The sequence below is a fragment of the Gekko japonicus genome, unplaced genomic scaffold (assembly GCF_001447785.1).
Source record: "Gekko japonicus isolate JY-2015 unplaced genomic scaffold, Gekko_japonicus_V1.1 scaffold2172, whole genome shotgun sequence".
NCBI classification, from domain to species: domain Eukaryota; kingdom Metazoa; phylum Chordata; class Lepidosauria; order Squamata; family Gekkonidae; genus Gekko; species Gekko japonicus.
Window position 1 is genome coordinate 19011 of NW_015176517.1, and position 20451 is coordinate 39461.

The 20451-nt window shown below is 48.4% G+C and overlaps 1 protein-coding gene across 1 annotated transcript in view; it reads left to right on the forward strand.

Annotated features, from left to right (window-relative positions):
- PPP2R4 (protein phosphatase 2A regulatory subunit 4) overlaps nucleotides 1–20451 on the forward strand; it is a 46330-nt gene that overhangs the window by 12502 nt on the left and 13377 nt on the right. Inside the window, exons 4-8 of the mRNA XM_015427375.1 lie at nucleotides 6760–6885; nucleotides 8246–8363; nucleotides 12360–12459; nucleotides 14213–14337; nucleotides 15679–15779. Coding sequence (XP_015282861.1) covers nucleotides 6760–6885; nucleotides 8246–8363; nucleotides 12360–12459; nucleotides 14213–14337; nucleotides 15679–15779 — 570 coding nt within the window. The remainder of the gene's footprint in view (nucleotides 1–6759; nucleotides 6886–8245; nucleotides 8364–12359; nucleotides 12460–14212; nucleotides 14338–15678; nucleotides 15780–20451) is intronic.

Genomic DNA, 20451 nt, shown 5'->3' on the forward strand with positions numbered 1-20451 from the left:
ACTACCTTAGCAACAAGGAGCTGCGGTGGCTCAAGTGGTTAAGACGCTGAACTGCAGGCTATGGAATGTCAGTAGTTCAGCAGTTCGAGACCTGGGTTGCTGCATGACGGAGTGAGCTCCCGTCTCTAGTTCCAGCTCCTGCCAACCTAGCAGTTTGAAAGCAAGACATTGCAAGTAGATAAATAGGTACCACTTCGGTGGGAAGGTAACTGCTGCTGAAGGGGCATCTATCTGATGCATGGTTAGATGTTGCAAGCGTGAGGTCTACTCTGCAGTGGCTCCTCCAGGGTGGAGTTCATTCAGTTTCTTTCTTTTATTTGTGACACTTTCTGACCCATCCCTGTGAGGTAGGCTAACCAGAGAGATCACTCTCCGGAGGGGGGGCGGCGGGGAGGATTGAGAACTGGGCCCACCTCTAAGCTGCTGCATGAATTTTTTGACCCTGCAGCGGCTGTAATGGATTGCTGCAATGGATCTGTCCTCTTGCAAGATTGGAGCAGGGCCTGATCCAAAGAGTGCTTTTGGCAAGGGTGCTGCTTTAGGGAAAACAGACATGGTCTACATTATCCCCCCCCCCCCGAGATTGTATGCAATCTTTTAATTGTATTGTTGCTCCGTCTTTATTGTGAATTTTATTTATTTATACACTTGTTTTAGATTGTTGAATGTTTTTATTGGTTTGTTGTTACCCGCTCTGAGCCTGGTCACTGGGGAGAGTGGGCTATAAGTCTAATAAGTGAAAGTCTAAATGAAATGAACATGAAAGATGGAGGCTGCAATATAAGGACCGGTAGCATACTTCTCCCCCCGTGCCCCGCTTTTGCTATTAAAATCAAACCCCGCTTTTGCTATTAAAATCAAACCCCAAAACCCCTGGCTTTAAATGCTTGGATCTTGGACTCCATGTTTGGTTGGGGGTGTGTTTGAATGTTATGAGTATGAGGACATGCGAGGAGCTTTGCTGGATCAGGCCGCCCTCCACCTGTCCAGCCTCCAGTTTGCAACAACAGCTAGCTGAGTATATGTGAGTGGACCCTGTTCTTTGGCTTGCTCCAGACATGGGTATTCAGAGGTATAGTGCTAGTGAGAGCCAGTTTGGTGTAGTGGTTAAGTGTGCGGACTCTAATCTGGGAGAACCGGGTTTGATTCCCCACTCCTCCACTTGCACCTGCTGATGTGACCTTGGGTCAGTCACAAGCTCTGGCACAGCTGTCCTTGAAAAAGAGCAGTTTGTGTCAGAGTTCTCTCAGCCCCACCCACCTCACAGGGTGTCTGTTGTGGGGAGGGGAAGGGAAAGGAGTTTGTAAGTCGCTCTGAGACACCTTTGGGTAGTGAAGGGCGGGGTATAAATCCAATCTCTTCTCTCTTCTCTTCTAGTGGATATGGAGGTTCACTCTTGCTATCCTGGCCAGTAGCCATTGTTTGGGCCTATTCGCCTGTGAACTGATTGCCTCTTTTTTCTTTTAAAGCCATCCAAGCTAAAGGGTGTCATTTTGTTGCCAGAATGTGACTCCCTGCATAGTTTATGGTCTGTTAAGCTTTATAGGTGTTGGGCCCATTTTTTAAAAAATCCAGGTTTTTAATGAAAGGGGTTGATCTTTTTAACACTGTTTTTATAGACCGATTCGTACTGTGGGACCATTTTATGAGGATTGTTTTTAAGCTGCTCAACATGTTATGCTGTTTTTATGACCCGGCCAGGTTTTTAATGGTTTATTAATCATTACATGCTTCAATGTAGTGTGTTATGTTTTTACGATGTTCTGCATTGTAATCCTCCTCAAGCATTTTCTTTGGAGAGGCAGCATAGCAATGTTCTAAGTAAATGAAGGATCTAGATCGATCTCATAAGACCATCAGAAGAACCTTGCTGGATCAGACCAATGGTCCATCTAGTCCAGCATCTAGTCTCACGCAGCGGCCACCCAGTTCCTCTGAATAGCCAGCAGCAGGGCATAGAGGCTGAGGCCTTCCTCTGATATTGCCTCCTGGCTCTGGAATTGAGAGATTTACCTGTCATTGTGGAGAATAATAACATAAGAAGAGCCCTGCTGGCTCAGACCCAGTGGTCCATCTAGTCCAGCCTCCTGTCTCACTCAGGGGCCAACCAATTATTCCGGAGGGCCAGCAACTGGGTAGAGAGGCCAAGGCCTTCCCCCGAGGTTGCCTTCTAGCTCTAGCCTCTTGTCAGAGCTCAGAAGCTAAACGGGGTCAGCCCTGGCAAGTATTTGGAAGGGAGACCTCCAAAAGAATACCAGGGTCATGACATGGAGACAGGCCATGGCAAACCACCTCTGGCTGTCTCTTGCCTTGAAAACCCCGTGGGAGTCACCGTACGTCAGTTGTGACTCAACGGCACTTTCTGCCACCACCCGTCTGTTCAAGGGAAGCCAGGCAGGGTGTGAGTCTCACCCCGTAGATTTTACCTTCGCGAGCTTTTTCTCTTGCTTTTCTCCCACCACCCCCACTGGCCCCATGGCACCCGAGAACCAGAAGGAAGCTTAGATGACCACTGGTGTAGAGTTGCCAAGTCACTCGTACTCACTGGCGGGGGAGTGGCGCCTGGGTCCGGGAGCAGCCGATGGACGTGCGGGTGCTGCCAGAACGTCACAGGAAGTGACGCACGACGTAGAGCATGTTGGGGGCATGGCCCCAATCGTTGGAGGGGAAATCGGGCCTCCAAAGCGGGGGTTTACCCACCCCCACTGGCAGCCCTACACTGGTGCCTCCAAAGGCGGCATGCGCTCCGTGGGCACATAGGAGACAGCAGCCCTTGGCTCGCGTCTCCCCCCCCCATCGCTCTCTCCTCCTCTGGTGACGCTTCAAGGGCTGGAAAGTTGCTGGCCTCGGCAGTTCCCCCTCCCCTCCCCCGGGGAGTGATGGATTGAACTTCAGCTCTGGAGACTCCTGGAGGATGCCTCCCGCAAAGTCAAAGCGGCTCTGCTATTTTTGCCCTCTTTGTTCTCGCCTGGTGGAGAATTCCTTTCTGGAGGCGCTGTGATGGGAAGCGGCCTGGCCTACTTGGGAGCGGGGGGGGGGGGGATATTCATTGCTTGGGGCGGAATAAGAGAAAGAAACATTTATTTAAAATATTTGTAAGCCTGCCTTTCTTCTGACAAGTTAGGGGCCCGGTCAGCCTTTACACATTATTATTATTGTTATGGTTTCAGGGCTCTTTTTGTAGCAGGAACTCCTTCGCATATTAGGTGACACCCCCCTAATGTAGTCAATCCTCCAAGAGCTTACAGTAGCCCCTGGAAGAAGAGCTCTGTAAGCTCTTGGAGGATTGGCTACATTAGGGGTGTGTCCCCATGCAAAGGAGTTCCTGCTACAAAATGAGCCGTTGTTGTTGTTGTTATTTTCCTCTTCTTTGTTACAATTATAAACAGGTGGGCTGCCCTGACCTGGATAGCCCAGGCTGGCCCGATCCCATCAGATCTAAGCAGGGTCAGCCCTGGCACGTATTTGGATGGGCAACCTCCAAGGAATACCAGGGCCGTGATGCAAAGGCAGGCAATGGCAAAACCACCTCTGAAATGTCTTTCAGTTTGGTGTAGTGGCTAAGCGCATGGACTCTGATCTGGGAGAACCGGGTTTGATTCCCCACGCCTCCACTTGCACCTGGCTGGATGGCCTTGTGCAAGCCGTAGCTCTGATAAGAGCTGTCCTTGAAAAAGAGCAGTTTCTGTCAAGAGTTCTCTCAGCCCCGCCTACCTCACAGGGTGACTGTTGTGGGGAGGGGAAAGGAAAGGAGTTTGTAAGCCGCTCTGAGACACCTTTAGGTAGTGAAGGGCGGGGTATAAATCCAATCTCTTCTTCTTTTGCCTTAAAAACAAATCTGACTCATCGCTTAGTGATGCATCACACTCAAAGAGCCGGAACTTGTGGCTGCCAGACAATCTTAAGATCTCCTGGCGATTCTACTCACAATGCCATACAATTATTATTATTATTATTATTACAGGTGGGCCTTGCCACCTTGGGCCCCTTTCCGGAGGGCAGAGGCAGGACACAAACACTTTAATAAATAAATAATTCTCAGACACAGAGTTCAAAACCTGAGCACTGTCAGGCGTTCAGTATTCCATAGCACTTCCTGTGACGCTGCAGAGCGTTGAAAATGTGCCCCCTCCCAAAGAGAAGGCCCTGGAGGTAAATGCCTCTGCCAGCAGGACGGTTCCAACGAGAATTGTTGTCCACCCCAGCCTGAGGAATCCCAGGCAATTTGGAGGCAGTGCCACATGGACAGGGAAATTTGGGGAGGGATATCACGCCCAGGATCTGTTCTATGTCTTGCAATCCCCCCCCCCCCTGAAGCTGCCATTTTTTCCAGGGGAGCGGATGTCAGTCATGTGGAGATCAGTGGAAGATCTCCTGGCGATTCTACTCACAATGCCATACAATAGTAATTAATATTATTATTACAGGTGGGCCTTGCCACCTTGGGCCCCTTTCCGGAGGGCAGAGGCAGGACACAAACACTTTAATAAATAAATAATTCTCAGACACAGAGTTCAAAACCTGAGCCCTGTCAGGCGTTCAGTATTCCATAGCACTTCCTGTGACGCTGCAGAGCGTTGAAAATGTGCCCCCTCCCAAAGAGAAGGCCCTGGAGGTAAATGCCTCTGCCAGCAGGATGGAACTGTAGGTTCCAACGAGGATTGTTGTCCACCCCAGCCTGAGGAATCCCAGGCAATTTGGAGGCAGTGCCACATGGACAGGGAAATTTGGGGAGGGATATCACGCCCAGGATCTGTTCCATGTCTTGCGATCCCCCCCCCTCCCCGGAAGCTGCCATTTTTCCCAGGGGAGCAGATCTCAGTCATCTGGAGATCAGTGGTAATTGTCGGAGAATGCCAGCCCACACCTGGAGGCTGGCAGCCCCACCTTCCGGACCAGAATTATCCCCCGACTACAGATGTGTTCGTGTTTCTAGAAACCCCTAAAGCCTTAAACGACCGAGGGGCTCAGGTCTGAAGGTAGGGTTGCCAGCTTCCAGGGGGTAAGAGACCCAAGCAGCAGAGAAGCACGGAAGGGAGTAAGTAATGCAAAAGATAACAAAGGTCAAACTGTGCGTAATTTTTTTAAATTATAAACATTTTATTACATTTTTGAGATACTTATACACAATCTATTTCCAGAATATTGTACATAGTAATTGGAATGTCAAAAAAGAGACAGCAAATGTAACCGAGTAATAATTCCAGCACATGGAATCCAAAATTGTACAAAAAACAGAAAATGCATATTAAATTATTGAATGTCAAAACAGAATAAACCGTGAGTGTCACTACTCTGCAAAAAAGTTACAATATCAAATTTCACAGAACAATAAAAATTCAACCTTCATAACCAAAATGGCATAAATAACAAAAAATGTATATAAAACATTCAATGAGTATAATAATCTAAACCTGTATGAATAGTATAGGGGGGTTACTTTGGAAGGTGGGCTCTGTGGCGTTACACACCATTGAAGCCTGCTCTGAAAGGCTGAATGCCCACGCCCCTTAAGCGAGGTCGAATCAGTAGAGCATAGGTTCTTCAGCTGCCCATTTTACAGGGAGGCTCATCTTAAAATCATTACCCCATTAGTCAATAGGACACCTGGTCACATTAAAACAAAAAACGCAAGGCTTCACTGGCTCCTATCAGATAAGTCATGGGATATCAGATAAGAACACAGAAATTATACGCTCAGTTACTGAGTTCTGTGCATTAATTCTTAGATTGCGGGAATCGCATTTTAAAAGTTCTTAAATTCAGATTTTGTCTTTTGTATATTATGACTGTTTTATGCCTACTCTGTACGTTGGTCTCAAGAGAGCGATAATAAACTAACTAAACACCATTGAAGTCCCTCCCCTCATCAAACCCTCCCCTCCTTAGGCTCCACCCCAAAAATCTCCAGGCGTTTCCATCCTGGCCCTGGCAACCCTATCTGCAGGGCTGTCCGTCTTCTCCTGTCTGGACCTGCCTGTCGAATGAGGTCATCATTCGAAACCCTGTTCGTGGTTCTCCCACCTTCAGAGTTAGGTTCGGGGGGGGGGGCATCAGAGACAGGGTCTTTTCTGTTGTGGCATCGTGACTATGGGATGCCTTCCCCCAAACACATTTGCCTTTGCCGTTATTAATTTTATGAATAGGTAAAGGTTTAGACGGGTTTTAATGAAGGAGTGCTTTCTGTCTCTCGTCTTCTTTGATGTCGCCATTTCAAGGGGTATGCGTGTTTAGACTTCTTAATTTTCCAGTATTGATTCTTGACCTTGAAAAGGCCTTTTTGGACTCCAGTACGATGGAAAGGAAGGAATTGTGGGCGTGATTCAGGGTTGCCAGTCTCCAGGTAGAGTCTGTGCTCCAGAGTACCGAATTAGATTCCCCTGGAGGAAGTGTCAGCTCTGGCGGGGGGGCTGTATAGTATTCCATCTGTGCGGGTGCCCTGCCCTCCCCAGGACCAGCCCCCAATTGCCAGGAAGTTGTCCAGCCTGGCTGTGGTTGATGGAGGAGGAGAGGGGCTATGTGGGGAAGTTTGACAGAATCTGCAGGGGATATTTTGCCCTGCTTACATTGCTGTGTGCCAAACAACGGAGGCTCTGCCTAGAGTGCTTTGCCAAATGCGTCTCTGCAACACCGAAAGCTGGGGGGGGGGCTCTTTCAGAGTTGTACCGGACTGTGGGGAGAAGCCGTTCTCTGGGTTTGCTTCTTGGCATCCCCTCTGCCCCCCTTCCTGAATGACCGGTGCCCTTCCTCTCGTGTTAGGCCATAGAAAAGCTGATCGCTGTCCTGAACACGCTCGACAGGTGGATTGACGAGACCCCGCCGATGGACCAACCCTCTCGTTTCGGGAACAAGGCTTTTCGGACTTGGTACGCCAAACTAGACCAGGTAGGTAAAAGCGGGAGGGTAGAATGGAATCGCCAGGTTCTCTCTCTGACACTGTGGCAGCTAGTTGCCTCTGCCTTTTGTTAGGGATGCAGGCAGTATACCCTCTAAGCTGCGTTAGTGTGAGCTAGCTCACAGTTTTTTAGCCTCTGGCTCACACATTTTTGTCTTAGCTCAGGAAGGAGGGCTCCAGAGCAGACTAATTTATGCAGTAGCCAAATCACTCACAATTTTAATGCCAGTAGCTCGCAAAGTAGAATTTTTGCTCACAGGACCCCACAACTTAGAGGGAGCATTGGTTGCAGGGCTATTTCGATTGGCCCGTCTGGTGTGGAAAGGGACACCAGTTTTAGCTGCTGCAGCGTCTGACATTTCTTTATTTCACTTAATTTTTGCCCTGCCTTTCTCCCCCGTGGGTTCCCCAAGCAGTTGTTTACACTGTTCTCCTCTCCTCCGTTTTATCCTCACCGTGACCCTGTAAGGTAACAGAACAAATTTCGAGTCCAGTGGCACCTTTAAGACCAACAGAGTTTCATTTGAGGTATAAACTGTTGTGTGCTTTCCCTGGAGTTGGTATAAAAGACATAAGAACATAAGAGAGAAGCCAATGTTGGATCAGGCCAAAGGCCCATCCAGTCCAACACTGTGTCACACAAGACGGAAACAGTGCTTGCATAGCTGCTGTACATGAGCCTGCGTTTGAACCCTACGCTCATCACTGGAGGCCTTGCTTCGGCTTCTGAGTTTAGGTGTTTAGTAACCCCAGGGAGGACCTTCTCAGTAGTGGCACCAGAACTCTGGAACTCCCTCCCCAGGGAGATTCATCCGTCCCCTTCTGTGGCAGTCTTCTGCCAGCGGGTGAAAATACTCTTTTGTTGTCTGGCATTCCCTCAATGATCCCTCCTTCCTAACCAATGTTATAATTGCTGTGTTTATGTTTTGTATGTGGTTTGGCTCTGTCTTTAATTGTTTTAATGATGTGTTTTTTTGGGGGGGTTGATTTTAATGCTTTTAAAGTGTGATTTTATCATGTATGCCCCTTAGTAGCCCTCGTAAAGGCAGAAAGGTGAGATTTTGTAAATAATAATATTTCAAAAAAAGGGTATTTGGCTCCCCCGCCCCCATAACCTGGGGCAACAAAAAACCCCTATATGGATTGCTTAAACATGCGCTCCGTGCCATTTGCATCAGGCACTGTACAGCGCATGGAACTGATGTGGCTCCCTCCAAAAGAGGGATGAAGCTTGGGCAGCTGCGATTTCTTCTTGACGTGGGGAAGCTGGTGCCGGTGAAGTCTGAGCGCCTTTGATATAGCTTAACGTTTCCGCTGTGGGTTTTGTGTCTGGTTTTTTTTTTTTTAAAGGGAGCAGAAAGCCTGGTAGCCACAGTGATCCCCAAACATCTGGCAGAAGCAGTGCCGGAGGTGGCCGTCTACCTGAAGGAAGCTGTCGGCAACTCCACCCGCATCGACTACGGCACAGGTCTCCATCCATCAGGGGCTGGATCTTTTGGCAGGGGGTGGGACTTCCTCTGGGACCTGCTTCAGCCTACTGCTCTCCAGGAAGTATCTTTGGGGGCTGCTCAGCTGTTCCCAGCTTCCATAGGGCTGCTCGGGAGTTACTTCCTTGAGAGGAAGAAGACGGCCTCTCAGCAAAAGCCAGTCGCTTCTGGGGGAGGAGTGGAGGGAACCGAATTCCGTAGGCGTTTGTAGATAAACTTCTCAGATATTGGCACAGATTCTCCAGCTAAGCACCCCTCCATCATGCCTGGACGCAGCGCCTCCTGAGTGCCCGCTTCCCTTCAGCTTCCAGCAGCCACCACTGTTGCCATCGAGGGGAGGGCAGCCAGCAACCGGGCACCCCCTCTGTCATGCCTGGCTCCAGCCGAGCTGAGAATTCCGTCCCCAGGAAACCTTTGTGTCGAATGTCAGGGTTGCTTTGTAGTGTTTTGGGATGCAGGTTTACAGCCAAGTCAGTTATGCTGCTGATCCCTGCCTGAGCACATCTGTGTCCAGGCTGCTGCGTCAATGGCAAATGCAACCCCCAGTTCTAGTTCTGTTCTGCGGTTGGTAAATCCGTGTCCAGTTTGTGTTGCTTCACACTGCCCACACAGTTAGTTGTTGCTCTACGCCCCCTCTAATCACCTGCATCCCTGCACTTAGAAAGCTAGCGTATCAGGGAGAAGATGCTTCCAGCGTAGAGATCTTTTCCTGTATGGAAGATCATCCTGTCTGTAAACGCTAGGCAACGCTTATCTGCAAGGTTAACAGGTGTGCGGAGGAGCCACTTCGCTTGAAGTATAATGAACTGCTACCGTGTGAAGCTGTAATTGTTTATGATTTAGGAAACGTTGATTCTCAGGCTTTTGAGCGCGAACCTAGGAGTCTGCCCGCTCGGCGGGAACCAAGATTATTGGTTAATGTCCTGTTTGAATGTCTTACATTATCCCTTGCCCACCCTGGCCCAAGTATTCTGGACAGTGAACTTGTTCCTGCTCTATCATGGCTTTAATAAAATACTACTTTGTATAAACGTGTACTGGACTTATAGCTGTGGGGGACCGGACAGAGGCAAGCTGTCCCTCCGCAGCTCCAATTCACAAGTGGCAAACCCCGGGCGTTGCGTATGTGCCAACTGCCTGCTCCTGCCTTTCTTCTGGAGGGTGCGCAGGCAGCAGTGTGGAACGTTCCAGCAGCCCTCGCACCAGACTCCGTTTCCCCCTCAGGGGGTGCTTTCTTTGCCAGACCAGGGCGGGCCTACCAATACACACCCCTCGTCAGGCAAAAGAAACTGTTCCCATCTGGTGATGCCAGAGGGGGCAGCCAGCAGAGGGAAGAGGCATCTCGTCATCCCCCACATCCATTTCCGCCTTCCAGCCGCCTGGTGAGGTAGTGAGGGTGCCCGCATTTCTTGAGTATGCGCTGAAGAGTAATAGGAATGAGTACAGCCAGGGCTTTTTTTGTAGAAAAAGCCCAGCAGGAACTCATTAGCATATTAGGCCACACCCGTGACAGCACAGCTCATTAGCATATTAGGCCACACCCCCGTGTTGCCAGAAGTGTGGTCATCCAGCCACACCCACCTTTTGCTTCTTATTCTGTTTACCTTGTTTGTGGTCCAAACCCAGGGCCTTTTTTTGGAGCAGGTACTCCTTTGCATGTTAGGCCACACACCCCTAATGTAGCCAATCCTAATGAGTTTCTGCTGTTGGGTGTGGCCTATTATGCTAATGAGTTCCTGCTGGGCATGGCCAACTCAGGAGCCAGCCGGAACTCCATTCCTGTGCGTTCCTGCCCCAAAATAGCCCTGAGTACAGCTACCTTTTGGGGAAATTGATGAATCCGGAATGGAATGTGTGTGAACCAGTGAAGACGCGTCTTGATGATTTTTGATGTTGGGGGAAGTTCTAACGAAACGGAAGACGGAATCCGGAGAATTTCGTCACATCACCTGAAACAACAAACAGCAATTCATTAGACGACTGACTTGATTACCACTAGTATCTTCAATAATTATTACAATTTTGTGTGCACGCTCTGCAGTATTTTTTGCTTACCTTGGGCCTTGTGAGGTAGGCCATGCTGAGTGCCAAGGGTCCCTGGTGAGCTTCACGGCTGAGGGCCGGACTAGATGCTCCGTCTGCTACGAGTCAGGTTGAGTTGCCCAGCCTGTTTTTCGGACAGGTGTGATGCCGGGGAGCTGTTCCTATATGCTCTGAGGCTAGAGCCAGCTCTGTTGTGTGGCGTGAGGGGGAACGTTGGAGGTCTTCCACCCTGCACCGCACCGCTGAGCTGGTTCCAGACCCAGAGCGCATGGGAATGTTATTTCCCAACATCCCGCCTGTCTGTCAAATGAGTCGCAGAATCCCAACCGGACCTGTGGCAGGCATGACACCCATTGTGGCCCTTGGGGTTGAGATCTGGCCCAGGTTTCCTCCAGGCCAAGGCTAACCCTGTAAAAACAACCCCACACTAGCTCTCTGGATGTGTCAAATAACATCTGTCTGTGGACAGACAGACTTCCAGGAGGGTAGAGTCTGCTTGAAGAGCAGAGATATAGATATATATTTTAAAAAGCAATGACACTTAAAATGGCCTGCAGACGGCAGGCAAGAAGATATTGGAGGAGCATATTTTTTTAAAAGCAGTAATGCGGGAGTCCCTTGGACTGCAAGAAGATCGAATCAGTCAATCCTAAAAGAAATCAACCCTGACTGTTCCCTGGAAGGCCAGATAATGAAACTGAAGCTCAAATATTTTGGCCACCCAATGAGAAGGGAGCACTCACTGGAGAAGACCCCGATGCTGGGAAAGACTGAAGGTCAAAGAAGATGGGGACGGCAAAGGATGAGATGGTTAGACAGTGTCATAGATGCAACGAACATGAAATTGAGCAAACTTCAGAGGACAGCGGAAGACAGGAAGGTCTGGCGTGATCTCGTCCATGGAGTCGCGAAGAGTCTGACTCAACTGTGTGACTGAACAACAGTAACAAATGCAGGATAAAGCCTGGTGCATAACTATTGTTGGTCAGCAGGGGGTGCTGCTTCCATTGGCTATGGGCCTCACCATTGCTTCCAGTCCTACTCCCCCCCCCCACTCGTCTGTGTGCGCTACTCTTAAAAGAGCCAGTTCTAGTTACTCTCCGTTCTGTTCCTCTTTCTTTTGAAGGAAGACGGTCTCGGGCTCACCACGATGACTGAGGCTGGCTGCTCTGGGAATTACGCTTGGTCCCCTTACTATAGGCCTTCCAACGGCAATTAGAGACTTCATTTAAAATATTGGAAGGACTTTTAATCAGAGTCTTATTCCTGGCTTACAAGTCTTTTACAATTTAATTGTTACCGTTTATGAGCGTCTTTGTGCTTTTCTGTTGTTGTGCACTGCCTTGGGGCACAGGGAAAAGCCGTAGTATTCTAAATGGGTGCATGCGTGTTTATAGAATATAAAAATATTTCATTGGACTTGGTAACTGGCAGTGCAGTCTTCTGCTGTTACACCAAAATCACTGAGTAAGTGTGCACAGGACTAGAACAAAGTTTGAGTCCAGTGGCACCTTTAAGACCAACAAAGTTTAATTCGAAGAAGTGCGCATGCACACAAAAGCTTATACCCAGAATTCAACTTTGTTGGTCTCAAAGGTGCCACTGGACTCAAACTTTGTTTTATTGCTTCAGACCAACACGGCTACACACCTGCATCTATGCACAGGGCTGTGAGGCTCTTCCAAAATTATGCTAAAAAAGGCAAAAAAAACCCTTCTCAGGGTGAAACTAGATGGCATTGTGACAATTTGGTATGTTTAAACACAAGATCTGCCACAATGACAAATAATGGAGGGGGGGGAGAGTCTTATTTTAAGGAGCTGATCATTCCCCCACCCAGAGTTTGTCTCCCTGCAGCCCCTTCTCATGTCGAAGTGTGGTTGATCTTTGAATTGAACATCTCCCTGTTCACCTCTCCTGTCCTTTCTTCTCAGGTCACGAAGCTGCTTTTGCTGCTTTCCTGTGTTGCCTCTGCAAAATTGGTGTGCTCCGGGTAGACGACCAGCTGGCTATCGTCTTCAAAGTGTTCAACAGGTAAAGCTGCGGGGGGTGGGGGGGGAGACCTAAGAGGGGTGTCAGGGTCGTGCCCCACAATGCAAGCAGCGAACTCCCCAAATCTTGCGTCCTGAGCTGCCCGTGGAGCCAACCTAGATCGGGCAAGGAGGAGAGCTACATAGCTTTAGTCACATGTCTGCCTGTTAACAACAGAGTAGGAGATGGGATGAGAACTGTTTAAAAAACAAACAAAATAAAGTATTTGGATGCGGGGAGCAAAACCCTTTGAAGAGCCATCTTTGCTAGCGGCTGTCGCTACATCCTGTGGCAGGGAGTTCCACAGGCGAATAGTTCATCTATTGAAAAGTCTGTTACCAGAGTGCAGGATGTGGCCATCAGCCTCTAATGAGGCATATGACAGCAGCTAGGCTATCTTTGGCGACGGTCACACTGGAGTCCTGGTGTGATCTGAGCCCACTTGCGGGGAGGGCAGAATACAAATTTGAATAATAAAATAAATAAATAAATTTGCGGCAGTTTAAATAGTTGTGGGAATTTTTGATCAGACATCCCACCCTGGACCGGCTTCACTCCACACTCACCCCGTGGCCGATCGTACAGATTGTTGCAGCATCTTTTTTTTGTCTTCCATCCATGTGCACGTGTGCCTGAAGCTCCGGCTCTTGTTCTGGCAGCTCCACAGTCCCCCTGCTGAGTACTCCGGCCCCTCCCAGCCTCCTTCCCTTCGCCTCTCTTTCTTGGAATACATGGGGGGGGGGTAAAGTGCAGATTTACATGAGAGTAGTCAGGGGTCATTTCACAGAAAAAGAGCTGCAGGAGCTTATTAGCATATGGTATGCTAATGACTTGCAGGGAGGGCAGAATACAAATTTGAATAATACAATAAATAAATAAATTTGCGGCAGTTTAAATAGTTGTGGGAATTTTTGATCAGACATCCCACCCTGGACCGGCTTCACTCCACACTCACCCCGTGGCAGATTGTTGCAGCATCTTTTTTTGTCTTCCATCCATGTGCATGTGTGCCTGAAGCTCCGGCTCTTGTTCTGACAGCTCCACAGTCCCCCTGCTGAGTACTCCGGCCCCTCCCAGCCTCCTTCCCTTCGCCTCTCTTTCTTGGAATACATGGGGGGGGGGTAAAGTGCAGATTTCCATGACAGTAGTCCCATTGTCTTCCATGCATTTACCCTTGTGCTCTCAAACAGCAACTGAGAGTGGCGTGGGGGGGGGATTTGTTGCTCGAAAACAACTCCCCCGGGGACTCCTGATCCAGAATGACTACTTGGCTGCAGTGATTGACAACGCCAGAGGCAATTATGTGCTTAGGCACACATAGCTACCCAAGCAAAAAAAAAACACCACCACCCAAAGGAGGCAGAAACGGAAGGGAAGGTTCAGACTTCCCAAACGGCTTGACTTCGAAACAGGGAGGGGGTTCAGACATCATTAAATGCAGGAGGGAAGTGTTGGCGTACGTAAAGACCGGACTTTCCCTGGTGTCTGCCAACTCTGCTTTCAGGACGCACCAGACCCTGGTGCTGACGACTGGGGCATGGAAGGCAGACGTTGTTGTCTGATCGTGCTCTTTACATCCGCAAAGGTACCCCGACCACAGCCTTTGTATGCCTCCCCCAGTATTAAGCCTCTTTACTCGGCAGTAATCCCTTGTGATATCAGACGGCCTGGCATTTATACCATTGGGGCTGAGTAGCACCGGGAGCATTGGACATGGCTGGTCCTCCCACAGAGATGCGTTTCTTTTTGTTCTCAGGTACTTGGAAGTGATGCGGAAACTCCAGAAAACCTACAGAATGGAACCAGCCGGCAGTCAAGGAGTCTGGGGTCTGGATGACTTCCAGTTCCTCCCCTTCATCTGGGGCAGCTCACAACTGATCGGTAACTAGGCCAGGCCGCGTCTCTGCTGTTCCAGTCATTTCTCTTTTAAAAATCCAAATTCTTTAACTATGCTAAAGTGGGCAAAGCAGAACATGCTTGTGTTCTCTTTTGATCTTCCATCAAGGGATTTTCGCACTCCTTCGTCTCGCTTGCTGAAGCCAGCGGGTTCCAATGGCAGAGGACTCAAATAGTCAATAGAGATCTGTGATGGGTGGGTGAATGTTAAGGATGCTTCCCTGTGTCCTCTGAGCACGTTCTTGGTGCACACGTGCCACAGTAAGAGGGTGTGTTCTTGGTGGGAGATAGAAATTGTAACGGGGGCAATAAGTTCACAGAACCATTGTCCACATACCCATTGTAAATGGCGGTGAGAGGGAAATGAAGGATGAATTAGGCTTCTCAGCCTTCGGTGCCAGCCTCACACAGCCCATTTCTGAGCCCTGGAGAAGGGGTGGAGGCTGGTTCCACCTCCTGCATGAAGTTCTTCCCTGCCTGTTTCCTTCCTTAGTCATCGTTGACCTCAACTGGTTAACTCTAGTGAGGTCTGCTAGTGCGGGGCGGCGGCCGCTGCGCTACGACCGAAGAAACCTGGGTTCAGAGACTCCCTCTGCTGTGAAGTCCGCTGTGTGATCTGGCAGCAGTCGCTTGCTTTCATCCTGACCTGCTTCCTGTGAATGTGTGAATCAGTCTTATGCTTCATCAGACCTCTGCTCCATGCAGCTCAGATTTTATCTCAGGCGGAGCAGAGAAAGGTCTTTCCTCGCACCTGTCAGCTGAGATCCGCTTTTTAAAAAAACTTCAGATGCCTGGGATTAAACCTGGAACCTTCTGCATGCGAAGCTCAGACCCTCCTCAGACTGAAGACCTGTAGCTGTCTTGATGTCAAATCAAACCATTGACCCGTCCAGTTATGTTGTCTGCCCTGACAATAACCCTCCAATGTATCGAGCTAGAGAGAGGCTTGCCAGCCGCTTGACTGCCAGGCAAGGAACCTGGGACCTTTGACAGGCAGATCTTCTGTCGCTTGGACTCAAGCCCTCCCCAGCCTCAGGTCCTGTGGATGAAACGATGGCGGGGAGGGAAATGTGGACCTATGTGCACGGCCCTGGGCTCCTTGGAGGGAGGGCAGGATAAAAATGCACTACCTGAAATCGAGAGAGAGAGAGAGAGAGAGAGCGTGTTTCCCTGCTTACCGGCAGCTGAAACCAGGAATTCTTTGCCGGTTAAGGGTGGAAAAGTAAACTCTGCTCCTGTCGAGCAATCAGGTGATGCTCCTGCTTACGTCAACCAGTTTCAATATGTGATGGAAAGATGCCCGACAATTATGACTTCCTTTCCCAGATCACCCGAACTTGGAGCCTCGGCATTTCGTTGATGAGAAGGTGGTGAACGAAAACCACAAGGACTACATGTTTCTGGAGTGTATCCTGTTCATTACAGAGGTGAGCCTGGGAGAGCTGCCACCAGGGTTTTTTTTGTCTCTCGCTTCCCCTGTTTTTGTGAAAGGCGATACTACTTGTGTTCCCTGGTCCTTGGGTGCAGTCTCTGCCAGAGCTATCCCTGTACATATTCTAATTGACCAGGTTTGGAGAGGGGGTGAGTCCCGACTGAGTGGGAGTCTAGTGTGATGGTTAGAGTGTCAGAGTCATGTTGGGGACACCCGGGTACAAATCCCCACTCTCCTAAGACATTCACTGCATGAATTGGGGTTGGTCATTCTCTCCTGGTCTATCTCACAGCATTGTTGGGAGGATAAAATGGAGGAGAGGAGAACCAGGTATGTGCCCTTCTGCTCCTTCCAGGAAGAGCAGGATAAAAGTGAAGTACATAGATAGTAGTCTAGTGGCCAATCTAATCTGTGTTTTAAAAATGGGGACCATTATCTCATTGTAAGAATCCTGTTTATCATCCTTGCTGAATACTGTATTTGGGTGTGAGTTGGGAAAGGCCTGTTTATTCCTTGGTGAGGAAGGGGTACTGTTTGAAAATAAGGATGTGCACATTCATGTTGCTTGGAGAAATTAAAAAGACCTTTCATTTAAGATTGAGTTTGAATAATCAAAAGGGTGTTGTATCCTTTAATTCATTCAGGTAAGACAGGATATCCTGGACAAAAAAATACTTTTTTAACCATCCCGGAAAGGTGATTGCAGAAATGCCTTGTGTGCCTAGGTTTGCTTCCGCCTGGAGGCTTTGCTCTGCATCCCCTGCCCACACCTGCACTGGCTTTTGTGCTGACACGTGGCATTTGTCCACCTTCCAGATTTTCTCCAGCTTTGGTATGAGCTTTCCTGAAAGATTGTACTTAAGGTGGGTCAGTAATAGATAAGTGTGAATTTTTGGACTTCCCCAACTACATCTGGACCTGTTCTTCCCTCGTGCCCACCACTGGTAAGCTTTCCCCCCTAGCTTTTAGAAAAAAAATCAGTGGTAATATATCGCTATAGTATCATAACACTATAGCAATATACTTACTACTGATTTCTTTTTTTAAAAAATGGCCTAAAGCTAGGGTATCAAACATGTGGCCCGGGGGCCGGATCACGCCTTTGGAGGGCTGCAATCCAGCCTGCAAGGCCCTGGCTGTGTCCTGCTTCCTTTTCCAGTTCTGCTGCTGCTACTACATCACAGCTTACTTTACCAGACTCAATTGCACAGGACAGACAGATAGGCAAGCCTCTCCTGTGCGATTAAGAGAGTCTGGTAAAGCACTAACTGAGGCTCCTCCCCCTCCACCTCCCAGGGGGAGGGAGGGAACCAGCCAGAGTTTCGTTTCCTGGCCAGGCTGCCTCAATCATATACAGGAGACAAAGGGAAGCCTTTCTTTCCTTCCACTGGCTGAGGCAGGGAGGGAACGAATGAGGGAGAGCTTGCTTTGCTGGGCTGCCTCAATTGCACAGGAGAAATACCAGGCACCTTTAAGACCAACAAAGTTTTGTTTAAGGTATGAACTTTTGTGTGCCTTGCTTACAGTGTGTGTGTATTCTGTTGGGCTCCTTATGCTGTGTGTGTTTTGTTGGGCTCATTATGCCAGGGCTCTCCTTGGTGCAACTGGCCCCCTTTTCACTGTATTCATGGCCTCATGATTCAGTCTTTCTCAGTAAGAAAGCAATGTGAACTATTTTAGAGGAGGAATAACAGCAAGCCAGTGAGGTGGATTAGGCTGAGAGTGTGTGTCCAGACTAAGTTCACACAGCACATTTTCTTTGTAGGGAGTTGTAGTAATTTCTCTGGGGAAGACTATAGTTTTGTACACAAACAAACCTCAGTCCTTGTCAGGATGCCTTCTCATGTTCTTGACTAGCACACGAAGCAATTTATGTACAAAAGCTCGCAATGTCCAGCCATTTCATGTTTTCCCCTGGGTCCTAGCCTCAGAATACTGCGCATGGGATTTCTATAATGAATGTCAATAAATCAAAAGTAGGTTTGCAGCTTACAGATAACACATCTGAACAGCATACTCAGGATTGCTACAGCACAGACATTTTGATGGAATAATTCAGAGCAAGAGGTGTCAAGTTATCAGAGACTGTTAAATAGACAAAGTATTACAAGAGTGCTAGTGTTTTAATGTTCCTGCTTATTTAAAGTTTAAAAAATCTTTAATTGTGTTTGTCTGTGTCCTTTATAAAGTTTATATCTCTGCTATCTGGCATTACATTTTATGACACACGTGGCCCAGCCCAACAAGGTCTCATTTATGTCAGATCTGGCCCTCATGACAAATGAGTTCAACACCCCTGGCATAAAGGGAGAGTACAGTTGGGGGAAGAGGCTAATGTGAAGAAATCATAGCTTTATTGCTGAAAGTTTTTGCAGTCTATTCTCTGTACCTATTTATCTACTTGCAATTTCTTGCTTTCGAACTGCTAGGTTGGCAGGAGCTGGAACTAGAGACGGGAGCTCACTCCGTCATGCGGCACACTCGGGTCTCGAACTGCTGAACTACCGACCTTCCACAGCCCGCAGTTCAGCATCTTAACCACTTGAGCCACCGCAGCTCTCTGTTTACCTTCCCATAATTAACAGGAGCCTCACAGGTCACCTTAAAGAGTAGAGGATTTATTGTGACATCCATTTTTGTAGCCTAGTCTTACTCTACTTGCAATTTCACATACACATGTACGTGTGATTATAGAGAGGAAAGTTGTAAAGAGCTGATTTGAAAGACTATGAAATGCAAGAATACACAGTGTGACGTTATGGAACACTACAGGAGCCTCACAGGTCACCTTAAAGAGCATAGGATTTATTGTGACATCCATTTTTGTAGGCTAGTCTTACTTCCTCAAACACTTCACATACACATGTACGTGTGATTATAGAGAGGAAAGTTGTAAAGAGCTGATTTGAAAGACTATGAAATGCAAGAATACACAGTGTGACGTTATGGAACACTCAGACGTAGTCAAGAGAAGCACAGCGTCCGTTCGCAGTAGTGGTCATCGGTGACAGCACAGCCTCCGTAGTCCTGCGATGCTGGGTCTCACCAGCAGTGGGTGAAAAATGCCTGGTCTTTATTCAGGTCTTGGGAAATGCAGGCAGATTTCTGGAAGGAGCCACAGAGCTGATGCCACACTAAATCTGTTTGTCTTTAGGGTGCTACAAGACACCTGTTTGGTATTTGTTTTGCTGCAATAGACCGACCAAGAGTACCCCTCAGGAAATCGTTTCCAATAACTGTTGGCCTGTTCTTTGCGTGCTGTGTTTGTCATATCCCGGACAACATCACGTTTTCCTCCTCTTCCATCTAAGTTGATTTCTCGTTGTGGCAAGTGGAGGGTGACGCCCCTGACCCTCTGAGTGGATCACTCCGAGTAAAGGAAATCTGGGTCATGCCTGCACAGACTGTGAGCCCTGGACCCAAATACAGTCTGCGCAGGGGGGCTTACGAAGGCTTCTAATGTCCTGGCCCCACTGGTGGACCTCCTGATGGCACTGGTATTTCTGGACACTGTGTGACACAGAGTGTTGGACTGGATGGGCCTTTGGCCTGATCCAACATAGGCGTCTCTTATGTTCTTATGTTTTGACTCTCCACCTCTGACTGCAAAATCAGGGCTTGGCGAGTCCCTGGCAAGCCATGAAAGCATGGCCGACAGGCCACATTTTGAATTGGTGAGTCACTTCTTGGAGCGGCCCGGTTTAGGTAACTGTGCAGCCGAGCTGAGGCCCCACTGCTCTGCTGAATTGCTTGTTACCCTTTGAAGTGCCAAGCTGACGATGATACGAATCTCCTCTTAGACACAGTGCATGTAGGTACTCGCTCTGGAAAGGGTATTGGGTTAGGCACAGCACTGGTGTACTCAGAATGTTCTTATAGGCTGCTATAAGCAGTCCCATATGTTTCTGCTTCCTTCTCCTCCCCACCCCAAACTAGTCTTGGGTTTTGCCATATAACTTTCCCTCCCAAATTTTATTTCAGGTTGCAGTGCAGTTTGGATTTCCAAAGTTAGCTCCTGTAGCGCCACCTAGTGGCCAGTAAACTACATTAAGCACTGTCACATAAGGAAACTTGCGCCTTCTGGACACCAAGTTTTTTTTCTGGATTTATTTACATTTTTTATTTTAAAGGATTGTTTTGTGGCCGTATCTTCATATTAATGACTTTCAGATTCAGCGTAACCTCACCTTTCAGGTTCAGTCTCTAATCCTCAAATTGTCATGGAAGATCAAGGCTGTGCTCACCTCGAACGCCTTGAGATCAGGAAAGGAAACAAGCGAGAAACTTAAAGGGGAAATTTAAAATATATTCCATATTTGTTGCCTTTTACAGTGGTGGGGAAGGTAAATCCTTTTAAATGGAGTCACTGGAAAATTATGAAATGCAAACTGGAGTGTTTTTTTAGGCTATATTGCCTTAATATTCTAATAAGTAAAGTTCTCCGAGCAGAGACGGACACTCCCCCGCCCACACACATGCACCCAGTTCCACAGTTGACAGTGCTTTTTGATTCTCATCTTGTTTGTTCTTTCAGCACCTTCTGTGTGGATACTTCTCCCCTCATTTTTATTTTTAAAAGGAGGGGGAAACCAAGTCGTATGCCTAGCCCCAGGCCACCCAGTGAGTTTTTGGCTGCAGCCAGCAGCTCTCTTCTCCCAGGCCCGAGT